Source organism: Mytilus galloprovincialis, chromosome 8 (assembly GCF_965363235.1).
Source record: "Mytilus galloprovincialis chromosome 8, xbMytGall1.hap1.1, whole genome shotgun sequence".
Classification (NCBI taxonomy): Eukaryota; Metazoa; Mollusca; class Bivalvia; order Mytilida; family Mytilidae; genus Mytilus; species Mytilus galloprovincialis.
The window spans coordinates 56,113,511-56,132,246 of record NC_134845.1 but is presented as its reverse complement, the minus strand read 5'-3'; the positions used below and the strand labels follow the sequence as shown (position 1 = coordinate 56,132,246).

Genomic DNA, 18,736 nt, shown 5'->3' with positions numbered 1-18,736 from the left:
TGGACGGAATGTCATTTTATGATCATGAACTGTTTTTTGTTCAATATGATAAAATGTAAATTAATAAAATGAATATCTTATGTTGAATGCATGTATGGAAATTCATGTTAATATAATAAACGTAAATGTTCAATGATTGTTTGATCGTTGGTGTTTGACACCACTTTCACCACTTATAATGATGGTAAATTTTCGTTTTGAGGAGGCAACCAAGAGTGCCAATTTAGAACCACAGGAAAGTGGCAGTGGACGGATCCAGAAATTTTCATAAGTGGGGGCCCACTGACTGCCTAAGAGGGGGCCCGCTCCAGTCACGCTTCAGTGATTCCCTATATAAGCCCCCCCCCCTAAATCCGCCTCGGGGTGGTAGTTCTTGTCAATAGGATTGTAGTTTAACAAATTTACCATGTATTTGAATAAAAGTATTTAGCTGAATTTTGTCTCCGAATGACCTAAGTTCTGGTTTAATTAACCTTCTGACATCAAGCAACAATGAACATTTTTTTTTAAATTGTGATGTCAAATTTTACAGATACTTGACGAATGTGTGACTTTACGTGTTGGACAAATTTGCATACAAGTGAAAATACGTCTATTCACCTCAGTATTGACCAGCTAGTTAATATTTAATGAAAAGATATAACAGATATTCTATTCATGAAGAAAAGAAAACATATGATTACATTTTGAGAAAAAAAGGACCCATAACACAATAACTGGTTAAAAACTCCCAGAATTATTAGGGTTTTTTTGCAATTTTTTCAATCATCAAAATTTGATGATACTTAACATGCTTATAGAATAACTAATCAGAGAATTTCAAATAAATAAAAATTTCATGGATATTTTCTTTCCAGCATATGAACAAAGTTAAATCATCCAAAAAAAATTCTGGTTTTAAAGATGTAAAAAAAACTGACCTCTGATGTACATGTAACAAGATAAAACATTTAAAAAGAAAACAGTATCAGAAATTAAAATCGTCATAATCTCTGACCATCCGTAATGTGACAGTTAATACATGTTTGTCAGCATCCCATTGTGCTTTCCCTGCCTTGTGGTCAACCGGATGTGGAAGATGTAGTCCTAGTTTACTGGAAAAAAATAAATAAAGTATTAACCTATTATTATGGAACCATTAAATTAAGGAATTAAGGAATATATCTCCATTATGAAAAGATCTGATTCATTGTCTCTGTTACTGTTGGTTTACAAATTTTTCGTGGATTTTGTGGATACAGATAAACGTTGAATTTAAATGTTCAACGAATTACAAATTTCTATCAGGTTGTATGCAGACATTGGCAAAACCATGCATTCAAATATTCGTGATAATTGGTACAAACGAAAAAACTGGAGGCTCTGAAGAGCCTGTGTCGCTCACCTGTATTTACTTATGCTTTGGAATTCATATAAAATAACGTTAACATTATAATCATTAGTATTAAATATTGGATTTTATTAGGTATTGTAACGATATCTAAGACAATACCAAACAAAAATGTGTCCATACTACACAGATGCCCCACTCGCAATATCATTTTCTGTGTTTAGTGGACCGTGAAATTGGGGTTAAAACTCTAATTTTTTGGCATTTAAATTAGAAAGATAATATCACAGGGAACATGTATAATAAGTTTCAAGTTGATTGAACTTCAACTTCATCAAAAACTACCTTGACCAAAAACTTTAACCTGAAATTTGAACTATCGTTTTCTATGTTTAGTCAACCATGAAATTGGGGTCAAAACACTAATTTGGCATTAAAATTAGAAAGATCATATCATAGGGCACATGTGTACTGAGTTTCAAGTTGATTGGACTTCAACTTCATCCAAAATTACCATGACCAAAAAATTTAACCTGAGATTTGCACTATCATTTTCTATGTTCAGTGAACCATGAAATTGACAAAACACTAATTTGGCATTAAAATTAGAAAGATCATATCAAAGGGCACATGTGTACTGAGTTTCAAGTTGATTGGACATCAACTTCATCAAAAACTACCTTGACCAAAAACTTTAACCTGAAGCGGATAGATGGACGTAAGGACGAACAAACAGACGCAGAGACCAGAAAACATAATGCCCCTCTACTATCGTAGGTGGGACATAAAAAATGCAAATTTTCTGTAAAATTACTAACTTAGGGGCAGCAACCCAAACAATATGTTGTCAGATTCTTCTGAAATCTGATGAACATTTTTAACCCATGTAAGATTTGCTCTAAATGCTTTAGTTTCAGAGATATATGCCAAAAACTGCATTTTACCCCTATTTTCTATTTTTAGTAATATCGGCCATCTTGGTTAGCAGACAGGGTCATTGGACACATTTTTAAACAAGATACCCTAGTATTGATTGTGGCCAAGTTTGGTTAAATTTGGTCCAGTAGTTTCAGAGAAGAAGATTTTTGTACAAAATTACAAAAAATGATGAAAAGTTGTTAAATATTGACTATAAAAGGCAATAACTTCTTAAGGGAGTTGGCTTCTCAGTTTCAAAGTAATTAACTTTTCAAAACACTAGTTTATTTAGATAGGGGATTAATAAAGGAATCCAAAGAGCAAAAAAAATATACAGGTCGCCGTGCTTGTTTTCAAGATATTAGTCATCGAAATTTTGGTGGGAAAATATTCTCTCTTGACTTTTCATAGCTTCATCATTGACAGGTTGAAGTTCTCAAAAACTGTTAAAAAGTAATTAAAATTTTATAAGACTTATACAGATGGCTTATCGTTATACATGCAAAAGATTAACAAAAAGAAAAATGGGGGTCACCGGGCAAATTTTTTCAAGGCATTCAAATGGATAAAACCAGAGGATTCCGAAAATCGGACAAATAATCCAAAACATGACAAGCCAGCTTCCTTAAGGGGTCAACTGAAAATTTTGGTCATTTGACTTATTTGTAGATCTTACTTTGCTGAACATTATTGCTGTTTACAGTTTATCTCTATTTATAATAGTATTTAAGATAATAACCAAAAACTGCCAAATTTACTTAAAATTAACAATTTTAGGGCAGCAACCCAACAACGGGTTGTTGGATTTGTCTGAAAATTTGTGATCGTATTGATCTTAATCTGATGAACATTTGTAAAGATTTGCCATAAATGCCTTAGTTTCAAAGACATAAGCCAAAAGATACCCCAATTGTTATTGTGGTCAAGTTTGGTTAAATTTGGCCAAGTAGTTTCAGAGAAGATGATTTTTGTACAAGATTATAAAAAATGAAGAAAAGTTGTTAAAAATTGACTATAAAGAGCAATAACTCCTTAATTTTGGTCATGTTGTTTTATTTATAGATCTTACTTTGCTGAACATTATTGCTGTTTTTAGTTTATCTGTATCTATAAAAGTATTCAAGGTAATAACCAAAAACTCCAAAATTTCCTTAAAAATACCAATTATGGGGCAGCAACCCAACAACAGGTTGTTTGAATCCTCTGAAAATTTCAGGGCAGATAGATCTTGACGTGATCAACAAATTAAATTAAACTTGCTCTAAATGCTTTAGTTTCAAAGATATAAGCCAAAATATACATGTTATCCCTATGTTCTATTTTTATCCATGGCGGCCATCTTGGTTGGTAGGCAGGGTCATCAGACACATTTTTTTAAACTAGGTACACCACTGATGATTGTGGCCAAGTTTGGTTTAATTTGGCCCAGTAGATTCAGAGGAGAAGATTTTTGTAAAAGTTATCAAATGCCAGACGCCGACAGACGCCAAATGATGAGAAAAGCTCACTTGACCTGAAAGGTCAAGTGAGCTAAACATGAATCCATAGTAGCCAAACATTTGATTTTGACTATTTAAAAATTTCCACAGTTTAGTGTAGTGACACTGTCAAGATTTTGGTTTAATTCTCAATTTAATACTAGATTGCTGTTTGCTTAAAATCTCATGCTTTTTACTTGATATTGAATCTTTCAAAACAAATTAGGCCCAACAGTGTAAAATAAAATTACAAACTTTACCTTCTGGGTGTTCTACAATCTAAAAATTTAGATTTGACGTCTAATTCTATATCAGAACCTTTGGTGCCTGGTAGTTCTATTTTCACCTGAAAGTAGAAAGGTTTTATTATAACAAGTCATTAAGAACGCTTTTGATTAGAACAATTAACATGATAAAAGTAGACATTAATAGTTATAAATTTTAAAAAGTGACAAGGAAAAAAAGAAGATTTTCTTAGTCTATGGGAGATAACTCAAATACTTTATCTGTGAAGGAATTAATGTATTTTGCTCATTCCTTCCAAACCATCATCTTCAAGCGGCTAATCAAATATGAAGGTATTCTGTTGAGTAGTTTTAGAGAAAAGAGTGATTAAAAATGTATGATCCATTCAACATATTGAAAATTGAAGTTATTATATTGAGATGTTTTAGAGAAAAGTTTGATGAAAAATATATGCTCCATTCAACAATGAAAAATTCAAAGTACCTTCCAACAGAGACTAGATGTCCCACAGATGCAAAACATAATAACTGACCAAGGTTTAGCTGATGAACAAATATGAATATTTTAAGTTTAGTATATACCACAAGAATGTGTGACAAAAAACCTCAAGATCGATCAATCAATTTTTATAGATTATCATTGATCTTCTTAACAAGATTGATTTTCTTGCTTGAGCCGGTACTGCAAAAGTGAGAGAAGGGATCGAGTTGAGATGACCAATGATAATATGTTTAACACTACATTACCTATGACATCAATTTCATGTCAATTTCATAAGCAACGCCACATGCTCCCTTAGTTTTAAGCGATAAATTTTTCATATCACTCGGCTCCACTGAGAAATGAAATTATCAGTCAACAAGACCAAAGGAAAACTTTGTAAATAGCGATTAACTAAAATATTCAAAGAATAAGCAAACAGGAAGAAGATGTCTGACATGTCATACAATAAAACAAAACAATATTTTATTTAATTCTGCCAATTCAGATGGTAGTTTGAGAAAAGTGTCAAGAAATGGTTTGTTTGACAATGGCTGGACAAACTCATAGGTGATTGCAACTTAGCTCTCATTTCTGGAATGTAGGTTAAAGACATGTTTTTTTTTAAATTTATTTCATGAAAATATAAATGTTTTAAGCATTTCTTTTTTACACTTACAACCATATCTTCACAGCTAGCAGTGGCATTGTTTTTATTTCCCATCTGTAGAAACATGTCTTCTGAGGTTATTGCTTGTTTGTAAATAATATCATAACTGTAAAAAAACAAAATTTGATAATGAATTATCTCCCTAGATAAAATTACTTATATTAACAATAATTATCTCCCTTCGTTAAATTACTAATAATAACAATAATTATCTCCCTTGGTTAAATTTCTAATATTTACGAAAAATTTTCTCCCTTGGCTGAATTACTACCATTTACAATAATTATCTCCCTTGGTAAAATTACTTAATATTCACAATAGTTATCTCCCCTTGTTAAATTATTATATTCACAATAATTATCTCCCTGGGTTCAATTACTGATTTTCACAATAGTTATCTCCCTTTGTTAAATTACTTATATAAGTCACACAGTGTGCAATTGTCCTAATATGAGAATTAATATGGTCAATAAAATTCATATTGGGTGAGGTGATTTATTATTGCAATATTGGAACAATAAGTGATTGTTTAGGTTATTCAAATTTCATTTTATTTATCATGTTTATTGTAAAAGTGAAAGTCTCAGCAAATGTTTTAACAGTTAGCTTTCTTATATTTGACTCAAATGTATTGTAGGATTCCAAAAGTTGGTTAAAAGTTACATTAAATAATAACATGATGATGAGATCTATATACTGTGGATTCATTATTATTCCTTGGATACCAATTTTTGTGGGTTTCGTGGGTACAGTTTAACCATGAATTCAAATATTCAACAATGTACAAATTTTCTACATCGAGACAAAACAACGAAATCAAATATCCACGAAACTACAAGTTTTCTTCAAATCGAGAAAATTGATACCCACGAAAATAAATGAATCCACAGTAATGTGTTTTGTGCAAGTTATCTCCAATTGTATATTTCTCATTCCTTACTCTGGTTGAGGTCGTGGGTCATATATTGTGTCATATTCTGATCCCTCCACCACTTCATCATCATCCCAAATATCTTTTGTTTTCTTCTTCTGGGTCTTCTCTGGAATAGAAAATTTACAACAATATAACATCAGCAGTAAACGCCATCTTATTTATTTTGGTTTCAAAAGTAGTTATGTGAAGACAGACTATGAAAGAACAAACTGACTTGAAAATCTTAACTATATATATATATATAAACAATGATAAATGCATGCTACCAATCATAGTTAACTATTCCTAATTATGCTTATCATAATTTTTTAAGACTTATACTCAGTGTTCTCCCCAGGATTTTTGGATAGCGCTGTGGTAAGCGCGTGATTTTCGACAATTCTCAGTAACTTTGTCGCGGCGCGCGGTTGGTTTGTAATTGATTTGTTATGCGTTTTTCTTATATAATGCTATTGATGTTTTCTCTTGTAATGATGTCCTCATCATGCTCATGGAAGTTACCCCTTTGTTTGCTAATGTTATTGTCTGGATATAGACATGATAGAAGAAAAGTCTTTTTGTCTCCATTGTAAATACATATAATCCTCATATCATCTGTCTATAAAACCCAAGGAGAAGTCTTTTCTATGGTGGGTCTATACCAGACTGCCTAGATGTGAAGATTTCTTATAACTAACAGGTGATGTTGCAGAACATGTAGGACCAACAATAAAGTCATTGTCAGCTTCTGTGAGAAAGTTTTCAATGACAAGATTGGTATTTTTTACATTTACTTTTATTAACATTTCTAGCAAAGTACAACTTTTCAATAAAAATGAGTATAGTATTTCAAAGGAAGAAATGAAATTGCCCTTTTAATAATATTTAAATCTTATCAAAGACTTGCTTAAAAAAAAAGGCTAAAATATTCCAATTATGAATATGAAAGAAATCCTTTAAAAATATTTTAAAGAGATTTTTTTATTTCAAAAGTGAATTACCAATCAAATACATAATGTATGCCAATTGAAACAACTACCACCTTTAAAGGTTTTGTTTGATAATTTTATAAACATTTGAATACTTGCCACCAGATAAGTTTGTCTAGATTTGACAATACTTCTTTTAGGTCTTTCCCTCCCAAATTATCTCCCTTACTGGCTGACATAACTTCCTGTTTACACCTGTGTCTTTTTTAGCATTAAATACTATTCCTAATCCAAGCCATCCTCTGTTTACATTAAATTTAAAGCAATATTTAATTAAGATATATTGATGATTGGTTGACAAATATCGATATTTTATATATATTTACACAAAATTTTCGTTTTGTTTTATTCCCTTATCCATTTGAAAAAGAGCCATGTATGGTCAAGTAATCGTAAAATACGGGCTTATAATGAATCCCTTGATAACAGGGATGCTTCTTTCAAGCAATACAGGTTCGACAGTTCGGTTGTAAACGCAAAAAAGGTAATGATATAATCGTAGATGGTTCAAAAAATGGTCGAGACAACGTTGTCAGAGAAGGGGGTAAAACGTCCCTTATATAATTTAGAAATGAACTTTTCAGCACCCGAGACATGTATTATATGTCTCTGTTAGCACTGTCCATTCCTTTCATACGTTTCGGCATCTTTATAAAGCGAAAAAATGTAGCAGTGTTCTGTTAACCTTACGACGTTTACTTGGCTTCACCCAAGCTAGACATCGAGAAAGTGAATTTCTCAAGTCTAGTATCAGCTTGGGGTTTGTTTTTCTAATCATATCCTCTTAATTGTTTTCAAAGGGTAAAATTCATTACTGTAGAATTGCTGATTAAACAGGTATTAGTTCGATTGGGTGATAATTAATACTTCAAAGACTAGCTGAGCTCATTGAAGCCAATTTGATCGTTGTTAAAATCAGTGTTTGTTCAAAGTTCGTTAAACAAGTTTGTGAATGTCGTTGGAAATGCGGTCAATTTATTTCTTCTTATTTCATTCATATATGCCTCTATATATTCATTAAATAGATGTCAATGTTGAAATCTTTGTTTATTTTGATCTCTCAACGACGCCATTTTGTAAAATTTATTAGACTGGTCCCGCGGAGTTACTTTAATACAACAGAAATAATTCTTTCAAAAATCGTTAACCAGTCAATCACGTGATCCGAAAAAAAAAATAAGCGGGAAATTTTAAAAAATACGAAAAAAAATATAGCGACGCGGTTGAACGGGATAGCGACGAGGTCAGTGCAATAGGACAGCGGGAAATTGAAAGAGCGCTGAAAATCGCGGCGCTAAAACGGCCTGGGGAGAACACTGCTTATACTACATGTTATAATTACTATGATGTAGTTTAGTGAAAAGAATTATTATCAATATCTTGTGCTATTTTTTTTAATTTCATATAACCCCTAATTAAATGATAAACCAGCTGCTATTTAAAATTCAAGCTTTTATTTTTTAGGAAGATGCATTGCTTTGTGTCAAACAAACATACTGACCTACATAAAACAAATAATTTAAAGGTGTTGTTTTAAATGCAGTTGTCCATGAGTGAGAAATAATGGGACAAACGGAGAATGAGAGAGAGCAACCCAATGACAAAGTAATAAACCAAATCATATAGAATTAAAATATAGGCAGGGATCCCTACACAATATGCAAAGCTTTAAAATTGCTCTAATTCTTTATAACATTATGAAGAGATCATCATAAGTCTAAATTCAACTTAAAATTAACATTTTTAGTTAATGACTTGTACCTATTCCTTTTGGAGCTGCCTCTTCCTTCTGTGGGCCAAGGTCTCCTGGGCCTAACTTGTTCACTCCACCTATTGGCTTAAAAAAAAGAAATGAAATGTATAATAGGCATTCACTTGGTGATATTGGAAAAAAATTGGTTGAAATTCACTAGAAATTAACATTTAAGTGAGCTAACTCCATATTTAGCAATCGTTCTAACCAAAAGTTATCTACCGTAAAGATTTCTCGAATGACCAGACACCTAGAAACTAAAGACCTGCCACTCATTTAAAACTTAGGATAAAGGTAAATTCAAAATAGAATGGTTAGGTTACAGTGTTTTTTTTATGATTTCAAATTCTTTAAATTGCCATTTTATTACAAAAACTGCCTACTGGCACTTAACCTAGTAAATGTAATTTCAATTTTATTTTCCATTCTTACTGAATCATCAATGTCACTGTCAGAATCATCTCCTTGGTCCGGTGGCACGAACATATCCCGAAGCTGGAACAGAGAATCTCTCGGCATAATACCATCCATTCTGCTGTGTGCTTTATAACTTCAAGTAAAACAGTTATGGTTCTGAAAATAAAAAAAAATGTTTCTGTTTATAGTTATATATTTCAAACAATTTTTTACCATGAATTTACCCTATAAATTCTAATATATATACATCATGTACATTGTAATTCATACAAAAAAACTTTTTTCTCTAAAAAACAGTAATTTTGAAATTGTTTAAAACTTTATACTTCAAGTCTGATTTAAATAAAATGTTTTTTTTAAATGTAAGCATAAATGTTTACGGTTTTTAAACCTAAGGAGGCGGGAATATTTTTATCAATTTTCCTTTTAATATTGAGAAATAACTTTCATTACAAAAGTTAAAAGCAGCATCCTTAAATGGCCTAAATCTTAACTTCATGTTTGACAAATGTATGATGTAGGGATGAAACAAGAATAAATTCTCATCAGGGCAATCAACTCCTTTTTAGCATTTTAGACATTAAATATCTCTTGACATTTAGAAAACAATGCCATCAACATCATGGAATTCGATAATCCTCAACTACATTCAATTATTTCATTAGAATTAATCCTGAACTTCATCATTAAGCTCTAAGGAATTCTTGTTAACCTTGGAATTAATGTTTGTCATTCTATAAATAATGAAATCAATAAATTCCCCAAAAATCTGTTCTAAGTCATCAAAAAATTAAAAACATTTTATAGCAAGATATTTTGTAGAAATGGTAGATAACTTTTGTCAAATCAATAGGAAGTAACATCAAATTTTGGGTAAGTTAACAATGGTTAAATTAATATTTTTTTAGTTCAAAATCCTCATTAAAATTATTTTTTTTGAAATCACTTTTAACATGTACTGAACATGCTGAATCTAATTTAACAAATTAGAGATTTCTACCTTCCGTCAGAGGTAATCATGGTAATACACATAAAATATATAAAAATCAATTGTATTTTCTTTTAAAAGTATTGTACTTACTTTTGTATTGTTAATTTGTAAGATTTTTATTTAATTTTCTACCGTGGTATATATTATAATAATCTCCCCTTAATCTTATTAATCACATATATTTGTTTTTTCTAAAACCCCTTAAATTTCATGGTTTTGGGAGATAAAAACTGGTTGTATTAAATTTTTTTGTGACAGCATGGACTGTGAAAAGAAAAAGGCCAACATGTACATTGTGTACACTGATTTTCAGAAGTTCAGAAGCACAAAATAGGCACTAATGATTTTAGAAACAGAACAAATATACATTTATTATTTATAAACCAGTTGTTGGCATGACACGGGTTATGTTTACTCATATATATATGTTATGATGGTATGATACTAAACCCCTCACGGGGAGGATTGTGCCTGATATTCATATGATGAAGACATAATTTTTCAATCAGTTTAATTGAAGTCCGGAGCTGGCATGTCAGTTAACTGCTAGTAGTCTGATGTTATTTATGTATTATTGTCATTTTGTTTATTTTCTTTGGTTACATCTTCTGACATCAGACTTGGACTACTCTTGAACTGAATTTTAATGTGCGTATTGTTATGCGTTTACTTTTCTGCATTGGCTAGAGGTATAGGGGGAGGGTTGAGATCTCACAAACATGTTTAACCCCACCGCATTTTTGTGCCTGTCCCAAGTCAGGAGCCTCTGGCCTTTGTTAGTCTTGTATTATTTTAACTTTTAGTTTCTTGTGTACAATTTGGAGTTTAGTATGGTGTTCATTTTCACTGAACTAGTATATATTTGTTTAGGGGCCAGCTGAAGGACACCTCCGGGTGCAAGAATTTCTCGTTGCATTGAAGACCTGTTGGTGACCTTCTGCTGTTGTCTGCTCTATGGTCGGGCTGTTGTCTCTTTGGCACATTCCCCATTTCCATTCTCAATTTCATCTTATTCATTATCTTTAAAATTATGATTTTCTATCATGTCTATTTCAATTTCATGAATACAGTTTTTTTTTTATTTTTAATAATGAAACATTATCAAGGATTCAATATTGCACATATTATATGTAAGCTTCAAATTACATTTTGAAAAATACACATTATATGCATATTCATGCTGTAATCTATTAATTTTGTTTCAAATAAAATATGGACTACTTTCTTAATATCTTCTTCTGTCCTGGGCCCTTTTGAGTGTTTATACCTTTAACAATATCATATATAGAGAATAATACATGGCAAAATCCGTATCATATGTCGTATCATCCCGAGACATCAATATCAGCCCAAGGGCCTTTAGGCCCGAGGGATGATATTGGTCGAGGGTGATACGGCATGTGATACGGATTTTGCCATGTATTATACGCTTTATCATATATTTCAACAGAAGAGTATTATATTATATGAACTGTTTTCTGATCCCGATAGATTAGCACTGGGTTACCTTCAGTTCTGCTTTTGTCTTGGTTCAAAGCCTTAAAATAACTGCTTATACAAAGCACCTGGGTTACCTTACCATTTGCCTGCTGCTGTTTTAAAAATATTTTGTTTATTATTGTATTTATTTGAGTGTTTTGTATTTTTTATAGTTGCATTTAGTGTGCCAAAAAATATGCAAACTTGATGTTCGTGACGTCACATACAATATGAAAACTTGACGTTCGTGACGTTACATACCAAACAATGACGTCATTAAAAAAAATGACCTATTTTGAGGAAATTTTTTCTTAAGCAAAAAAAAAAACAAAAAACTTTATGTAAAAAAAAAAAAAAAAAAAAAAAAAAGGTATGCGATACGGGTTTTACCATGCGATACGGGGTATGCGATACGGGTTTAGCTATGCGATACGGGGTATGCGATACAGGGTATGTGATACAGACTGGAAAAACAACCTTTATTAAATATACAAAATAGCTGTATTTTGTACTAAATATATGATAAACATGTATATATCATGTATTCAAAAATGTAAAGATGATCACATTTCATCATTTAAACCTTTTAGTGTTGGTATAGTCCATATTTGATGTTTGTTTATTGCTTTTTATCATATATTTAGTACAAAATACAGCTATTTTGTATATTTAATAAAGGTTGTTTTTCCAGTCTGTATCACATACCCTGTATCGCATACCCCGTATCGCATAGCTAAACCCGTATCGCATACCCCGTATCGCATGGTAAAACCCGTATCGCATACCTTTTTTTTTTTTTTTTTTTTTTTTTTACATAAAGTTTTTTGTTTTTTTTTTTGCTTAAGAAAAAATTTCCTCAAAATAGGTCATTTTTTTTAATGACGTCATTGTTTGGTATGTAACGTCACGAACGTCAAGTTTTCATATTGTATGTGACGTCACGAACATCAAGTTTGCATATTTTTTGGCACACTAAATGCAACTATAAAAAATACAAAACACTCAAATAAATACAATAATAAACAAAATATTTTTAAAACAGCAGCAGGCAAATGGTAAGGTAACCCAGGTGCTTTGTATAAGCAGTTATTTTAAGGCTTTGAACCAAGACAAAAGCAGAACTGAAGGTAACCCAGTGCTAATCTATCGGGATCAGAAAACAGTTCATATAATATAATACTCTTCTGTTGAAATATATGATAAAGCGTATAATACATGGCAAAATCCGTATCACATGCCGTATCACCCTCGACCAATATCATCCCTCGGGCCTAAAGGCCCTTGGGCTGATATTGATGTCTCGGGATGATACGACATATGATACGGATTTTGCCATGTATTATTCTCTATGTATCTATATCACATTAAACTTAAGGGGGTAGACCTTGGTTCAGGGAGATAACTCTTTAAATCAGTTAAGCGTTCGTAAAAGTCAAGTTCATCAATGTATTTTAAGCATTTACCTGAAACAGATTGAAAATAATCTATGTAACCTCATGAACCTAGAAGCTTAGAATATATTTTTGAAAATGGTTGATACAAATGTACTGATGATTTTAAGAGTTATTTCCCTTAACCTAGGTCTACCTCCTTAAGCATTGTTTTACATTGGTCGTACTCATGTTAATAGGTTATGCAGAGTAACAACAGTAAGACAAATTGAAAGGGTCAAACTGTAACCTTAAGTTACGTACATTATCAATGACAATAGGTCTTGGATAGAGAGTTGTATTATAACACATTTACTACACATCTGTCCATTTGGTCATGTTGGTTGCTGTCTAGTTGAAGTATATTTAAGGAATGACTGTAATATTTTTTCTGTCTATGAAGAAATAACATAAAAAAATTTAAAACTGAATAACGTGCGTAGCAGGTTATTTTTAACAGTGTGCACCACATTTATTAAGTTATTTCGAATAGACAGAAAAAATATTACAGTCATTTCTTATAATTTAATTCTAAATTTAATTTTTAACCGTAGAAAACCATGAAAAAACGTTGATGACGTCACGGTCACATGACTAAATTATGTCTATGGGCTGATAACAAAATAACGTCAGCCAATCAGAGGATGTGTTACATCCAAAATTAAATTATTCATTATTCAACAGAAATAACAAACCATGTTGTATTTTTTTCTATAATTATTTAATAATAAGAAAGTAAAAAAGAAGACTTTTTTTGGAGCCCTTGCTGTTTTGTACTAATTAAATTTACAATTTTGTAAATTAAGGAAACCTTCATTGTAGCATGTTCTTGATGATAGTAGACTTTATTATTTACAGAATTTTACTGATAAAATTTCAGCTTCCTGAAATTATTTTTGTTTATCAGTTTGTTATTTATATGATTTTTTTCTTTCGTTAAAATCCTATTATTGGGATTTTAAACTTTATTAGCACCATGTATGGTTATTTGGTCTAAAACAGATCATATCATTACCCAACAACATACAAGTGAACAAAAGCTGATTAGACTGTAATACAGGAACCCTGATTCTGAAAAAGAATGCCTATCTAAATTGAATACCATTTCAGGGGTGGATCCAGCCATTTTAAAAAGAGGGGTTCCCAACCCAGGACAAAAGGGGGGGGGAGTTCCAACTATATGTCCCCATTCAAATGCATTGATCGTCCAAAAAAAAGGGGGGTTCCAACTCCTGGAACACTCCCCCTGGATCCTCCACTGCGTTTGAAATTAACGTTTTCACTATTTGGAAATATGTCCTGCTTGAACTATTAATGTCATATGATCTGGGAGCAGTATACATTATATCTAACAGAAACAGTATATACATGTATCTAACAGGAAATGAATCTGATAGCTGGTTTTTCAGTGCAACATGTGCAAGATTGATAAAATCTCGGACTCCCCGAGACTTTGCAAGATTTATGGATTTTGGTAGTGACTTTGACTGAAACAATCAGAACTGCTCAATAAAATAACCACATCAACTTTAATCATAAATAAATTCAAGTTTTATCATACAGTAGATACATTTTGTCATATAAAATGACCAAAATAAGGTTGATTTATTTGATGTGAAGTGTTATATAGTGGGTCTCATTGGGGTCTAAGTGTGACGCGGGTTTGCCGATTTTTTGTAAGCGTGATACACGAAAGTCAAATTATTGTGTCGTGAAAACGGGAAATGAGGTGTAGCGGGACCTGGAAAAGACGAAACAAATTAAAATTGCTTACGTACATTGTGTAGGCGGGATACGGGAATCTGACAAAACAGTAAGCGGGATCTGGGATTGGAACCCCGCAATGAGACCCCCTATATAATGGGAATCATTGTGGCAATCTCCCCCATTTTTATGCAGTTAAGCTGCATTATGCGAGCACCCTAGATTTGTGTTCTATCCAATAAATGCTGAAATACTTGCCATTGTTATTATCTAGCTCGCTACTATGTTATATGTAACTAATTGAACACTTTTTTAATACTTTTTATTCTGGATTACAAAAAATATGACCAGAAAAACCTTAAATGATCGTCGATTTATCCAAAAGTTTTGAAGTTACACATAGGAAGTAGTGCTTATTAAGAATCCTTGTGTAGTTCATTATGACTTGTGCTTTTAGCTAAGATGTCAATGAACAATTGTATGAAATATTTAATCGCCGAAAATCTCTTAAGACAAGTAGTTTAGATTTCCCAAATGGCAAAAGTCGTAGGGATATTGTTTGTCATCAATACGTAGTACAACTACGTCAGTAGTCTATTATATAATAAGTTCAACTCTTCATGATGTTGGCGGCAATTTCAAATTAGAAAAAGAAATTTTCGTAGCTTTTCAATTTGGAGGCAGGTGTGCAAATTAGCGGCGGTCCGAGGTCCGCGACCTTCCACTTTTGCAAGCGGAATTTCGACTAGGATAGTTGGCTTCTAGCTACGCCTGACGTAGTCACCTTCCACTTGAAAGAAAATAAGAAATTACTTTGCAAACCTTTTCACCATGTTCACCAAAGTCTCCAATTAAACGAGCTAAAACTTATTTTTATCATTATTATTTATGACAGCGATGTTCATTTTGTTCAACCGCTAGCTTTATACATAAAATCGCCGACAAATATTGTATAAATTCGAGTAAAATCGTATCTGATTGACAAAAACAACATTGTAAACACATAACAATGGCGGCCGTGAAGACAAAATTTTACAATATCGGATCCGATTCCGGAAGCGGATAAAAATAATTCCGGGTTTGGCGATTAATTACTAAATAAATCAAAGCAGGTCAGGTGAAAAAATAAATCTATGCTTGGTAAATGAATATAAACACTAGAATTGTAAAGCAGAAAAATATTTTATACAAAAACTCAAAATTACTTTTTGACAAATTTTAATTTAAAAATGGGTCACCCCACCCTTCCTGTTTTAGAATTCAAAAATGGTCCAGATCCCCACCCCTAAACCATACATATTCATGTATGGGACAATGTAACAAATCAGATTAAATATAGGGGGAGTCCCTTGGGTCATCCCACCCCCTCCTGTTTGAGAATTTAAAACCCGTTGAGATCGCCACCCCTTAACCATATATTCATGTACGGGACAATATAACAATTCAAATGAAAGATAGAGGGAGTCCCTGAGGTCACTGTACACCCTCCTGTTTGAGAACTTGGAAATGGTCAAGATCCTTACCCCTAAACCATATATACTCATGTATGGGACAATATAACAAATCAAATCAAATATACATGATATAGGGGAAGTCTCTGTGGTCACCCCAACCCTTACGGTTGAGATCCCCACACCAAAACAATATATATTCATGTATGGGCCAAATTATAACTAATTAAATGAAATATAGGTGGAGTCCCTGGGGTCACTCTACCCCTCCTGTTTGAGAACTTGGAAACCAATGAGATCCCCACCCCTAAACCATATATATTCATGTATAGGACAAATAAAATGAAATGTAGGGGAAGTCCCTAGGGTCACCCTACCCCCAGTAGCGGATCCAGAAATTTTCATAAGTGGGGGCCCGCTGACTGACCTAAGAGGGGGGCCGCTCCAGTCACGCTTCAGTGATTCCCTACATAAGAAACCAATTTTTTCCCCAAAAAGGGGGGTTCGGGCCCCCTGCCCCCCTAAATCCTCTACCTACCCCTATCTGTTTGAGAACTTGAAAACCGTTGAGATCCCCACCCCTAAATTATATATATTCATATGTATGGGACAAAATAACAAATTATTTACATTTACTATGGGCAGGTCAGTCAGACCTCACCTTTGATCCCTGTTGTAGTGAACATTTGTCTGATTCCTGTCTCATAACTTTTGTACTATAGAAAACAAACTCAGTTTTCTTTCCAGGGAAACCAGTCCATTCATACAATTACATGTTCATACTAAGTTAACTTGAACTTCTAGCAGTCAAATAAAACCAAGGTTAACTACCAAGTAGAACAACTGCAATCATTGGGAACTTGTACCAGTGCAGACTTACCATAAAAAATATACATTTATATATGCATTGCTTTTGAAACCTTGATAACATATAAATTATTTGCCTTAATAAATAAATCATTAGATAAAGATGAATGTACTATATATGAATGTTTAATGTTGAGGCAACATTGCCACAGTTTTCATAATTACGGTTGCCTTGGTTTTTGGTTAACTGCCTTCAACGCTTACAGCGCTTTGATTGCTTATTTCCCTGTTTGCATTGTGCATCGGGTTACACTAATGACTGGACCGAATGACAGGACCGAATGACAGGACCAAATGAAAAATGCTAATTACTTTTTTATTTCTCAAAGGATTGATCTCAAATTTGAAATATAATAAGATTTCATCATTTGTGATGAAATGAATGCAATTTCAACAAATTTGAAGTGACAGAAAACAAGTTTGATACACTGGCATCACAATATTACTAGTTTGGATGACATTTTATTGATATTATCAGAAATTATTAGTATACATTTTTACATTGTATGAGCAAGTTCGTATTTTATAACACATGTCCGTTTCTGCATATGTTCTGTATCATATCTTTATTAACTATGACCCGACGATAAAATCAACTACAATTAGGTAGTGTCAAGTCCCGACAATATATATGTTCCTAATGTCATACATTGTCATACAACAAGTTTCCAGGGAAACCAGTCCATTCATACAATTACATGTTCATACTAAGTTAACTTGAACTTCTAGCAGTCAAATAAAACCAAGGTTAACTACCAAGTAGAACAACTGCAATCATTGGGAACTTGTACCAGTGCATGTTACTTCTTCTTCCATTGTCTATATACTGTCCACATTCAACTTTCTGAATATACTGGCAAATTACAACAATCACTTCTCCATTGTAATGATTGTGGCGTCAGATATTTTAATTTATGATGTCTAAATTTTTCTGGAACCTTTGTGATGTCCAGTGATGGCAGACAAATAGTGATAAATCGGATAAGGCGTATAATATGAGGACAAAAAAAGGGGGGGGGTGATAAAAATGAATATATATTTATGGTGGCCTGGTACATAGAAAAAAGGGAAAATTAATATTTTGTATTTTACAACCGTCTGGTACAAAAACGGGCCCACACAAACTCGTGAAAAATTATGTGGAAAAGTCTAGATCGATTAATTTTTTACCATTTTAGTACAAGTAGTTTTTATCGATTATACCTCATATCATTCACCAATTTTTGGAAAGTACTTACCAAATTGTATTCACTATGTTCAACTAGCCTTAAAGCGTTGATCTCCACCTATTGCATTAGATAGCAACCAAATAAATTTTTAACAGGTTTTCGCATGCCGAGTTTGTTTACTTCCGGTGTATTTTTGGAGTTATGTCCCCTCGTCAATCTTGAAAACTATTTTGAAAAACTTTTAAAACAGAAACTTCAAACACAAGGCTTGCATATTGATAAATACAAAACTATTTCGTCAGAAAAGAAAAAAAAACCTGCACCCCACAATAATGTGTGTCTTTTCAATAGGGAGCTAATCTTTTATTTTTGTTGGGGTTGGACAGGAACATATATTAACTTTAGATATACTGTTCCTAGGATGGGGTTAGGATGATAACTTACTCCCCCC

At 32.5% G+C, this 18,736-nt stretch overlaps 1 protein-coding gene across 2 annotated transcripts; it reads right to left on the bottom strand.

The window, feature by feature from the left end:
* Positions 1-896: 896 nt before the first annotated feature.
* LOC143042242 (dynein axonemal assembly factor 6-like) lies at positions 897-18,474 on the bottom strand. 2 transcript variants are annotated; one of them, XM_076214504.1, is made up of 7 exons: positions 18,287-18,474; positions 9,210-9,350; positions 8,786-8,861; positions 6,063-6,162; positions 5,132-5,228; positions 3,987-4,072; positions 897-1,094 (listed from the first exon to the last, which is right to left on the bottom strand). In XM_076214504.1, the coding sequence occupies exons 2-7, from the start codon at positions 9,306-9,308 to the stop codon at positions 968-970; spliced, it is 585 nt and encodes a 194-aa protein (XP_076070619.1). In that variant the 5' UTR covers positions 9,309-9,350; positions 18,287-18,474; the 3' UTR covers positions 897-967. The 2 variants fall into 2 exon arrangements, with proteins under 2 accessions (XP_076070619.1, XP_076070618.1); XM_076214503.1 differs by having other exon boundaries at positions 898-1,094; positions 18,355-18,474.
* Positions 18,475-18,736: the final 262 nt, after the last annotated feature.

Coding starts and splice junctions, on each gene's coding strand:
- LOC143042242 (XM_076214504.1), bottom strand. CDS start 9,308: ATGGATGGTATTATGCCGAGAGATTCTCTGTTCCAGCTTCGGGATATG. Junction 6,163..8,785: donor GGCAGCTCCAAAAGGAATAG/GTACAAGTCATT, acceptor TTTCTATTCCAG/AGAAGACCCAGAAGAAGAAA. Junction 1,095..3,986: donor GATTGTAGAACACCCAGAAG/GTAAAGTTTGTA, acceptor ATTTTTTTCCAG/TAAACTAGGACTACATCTTC.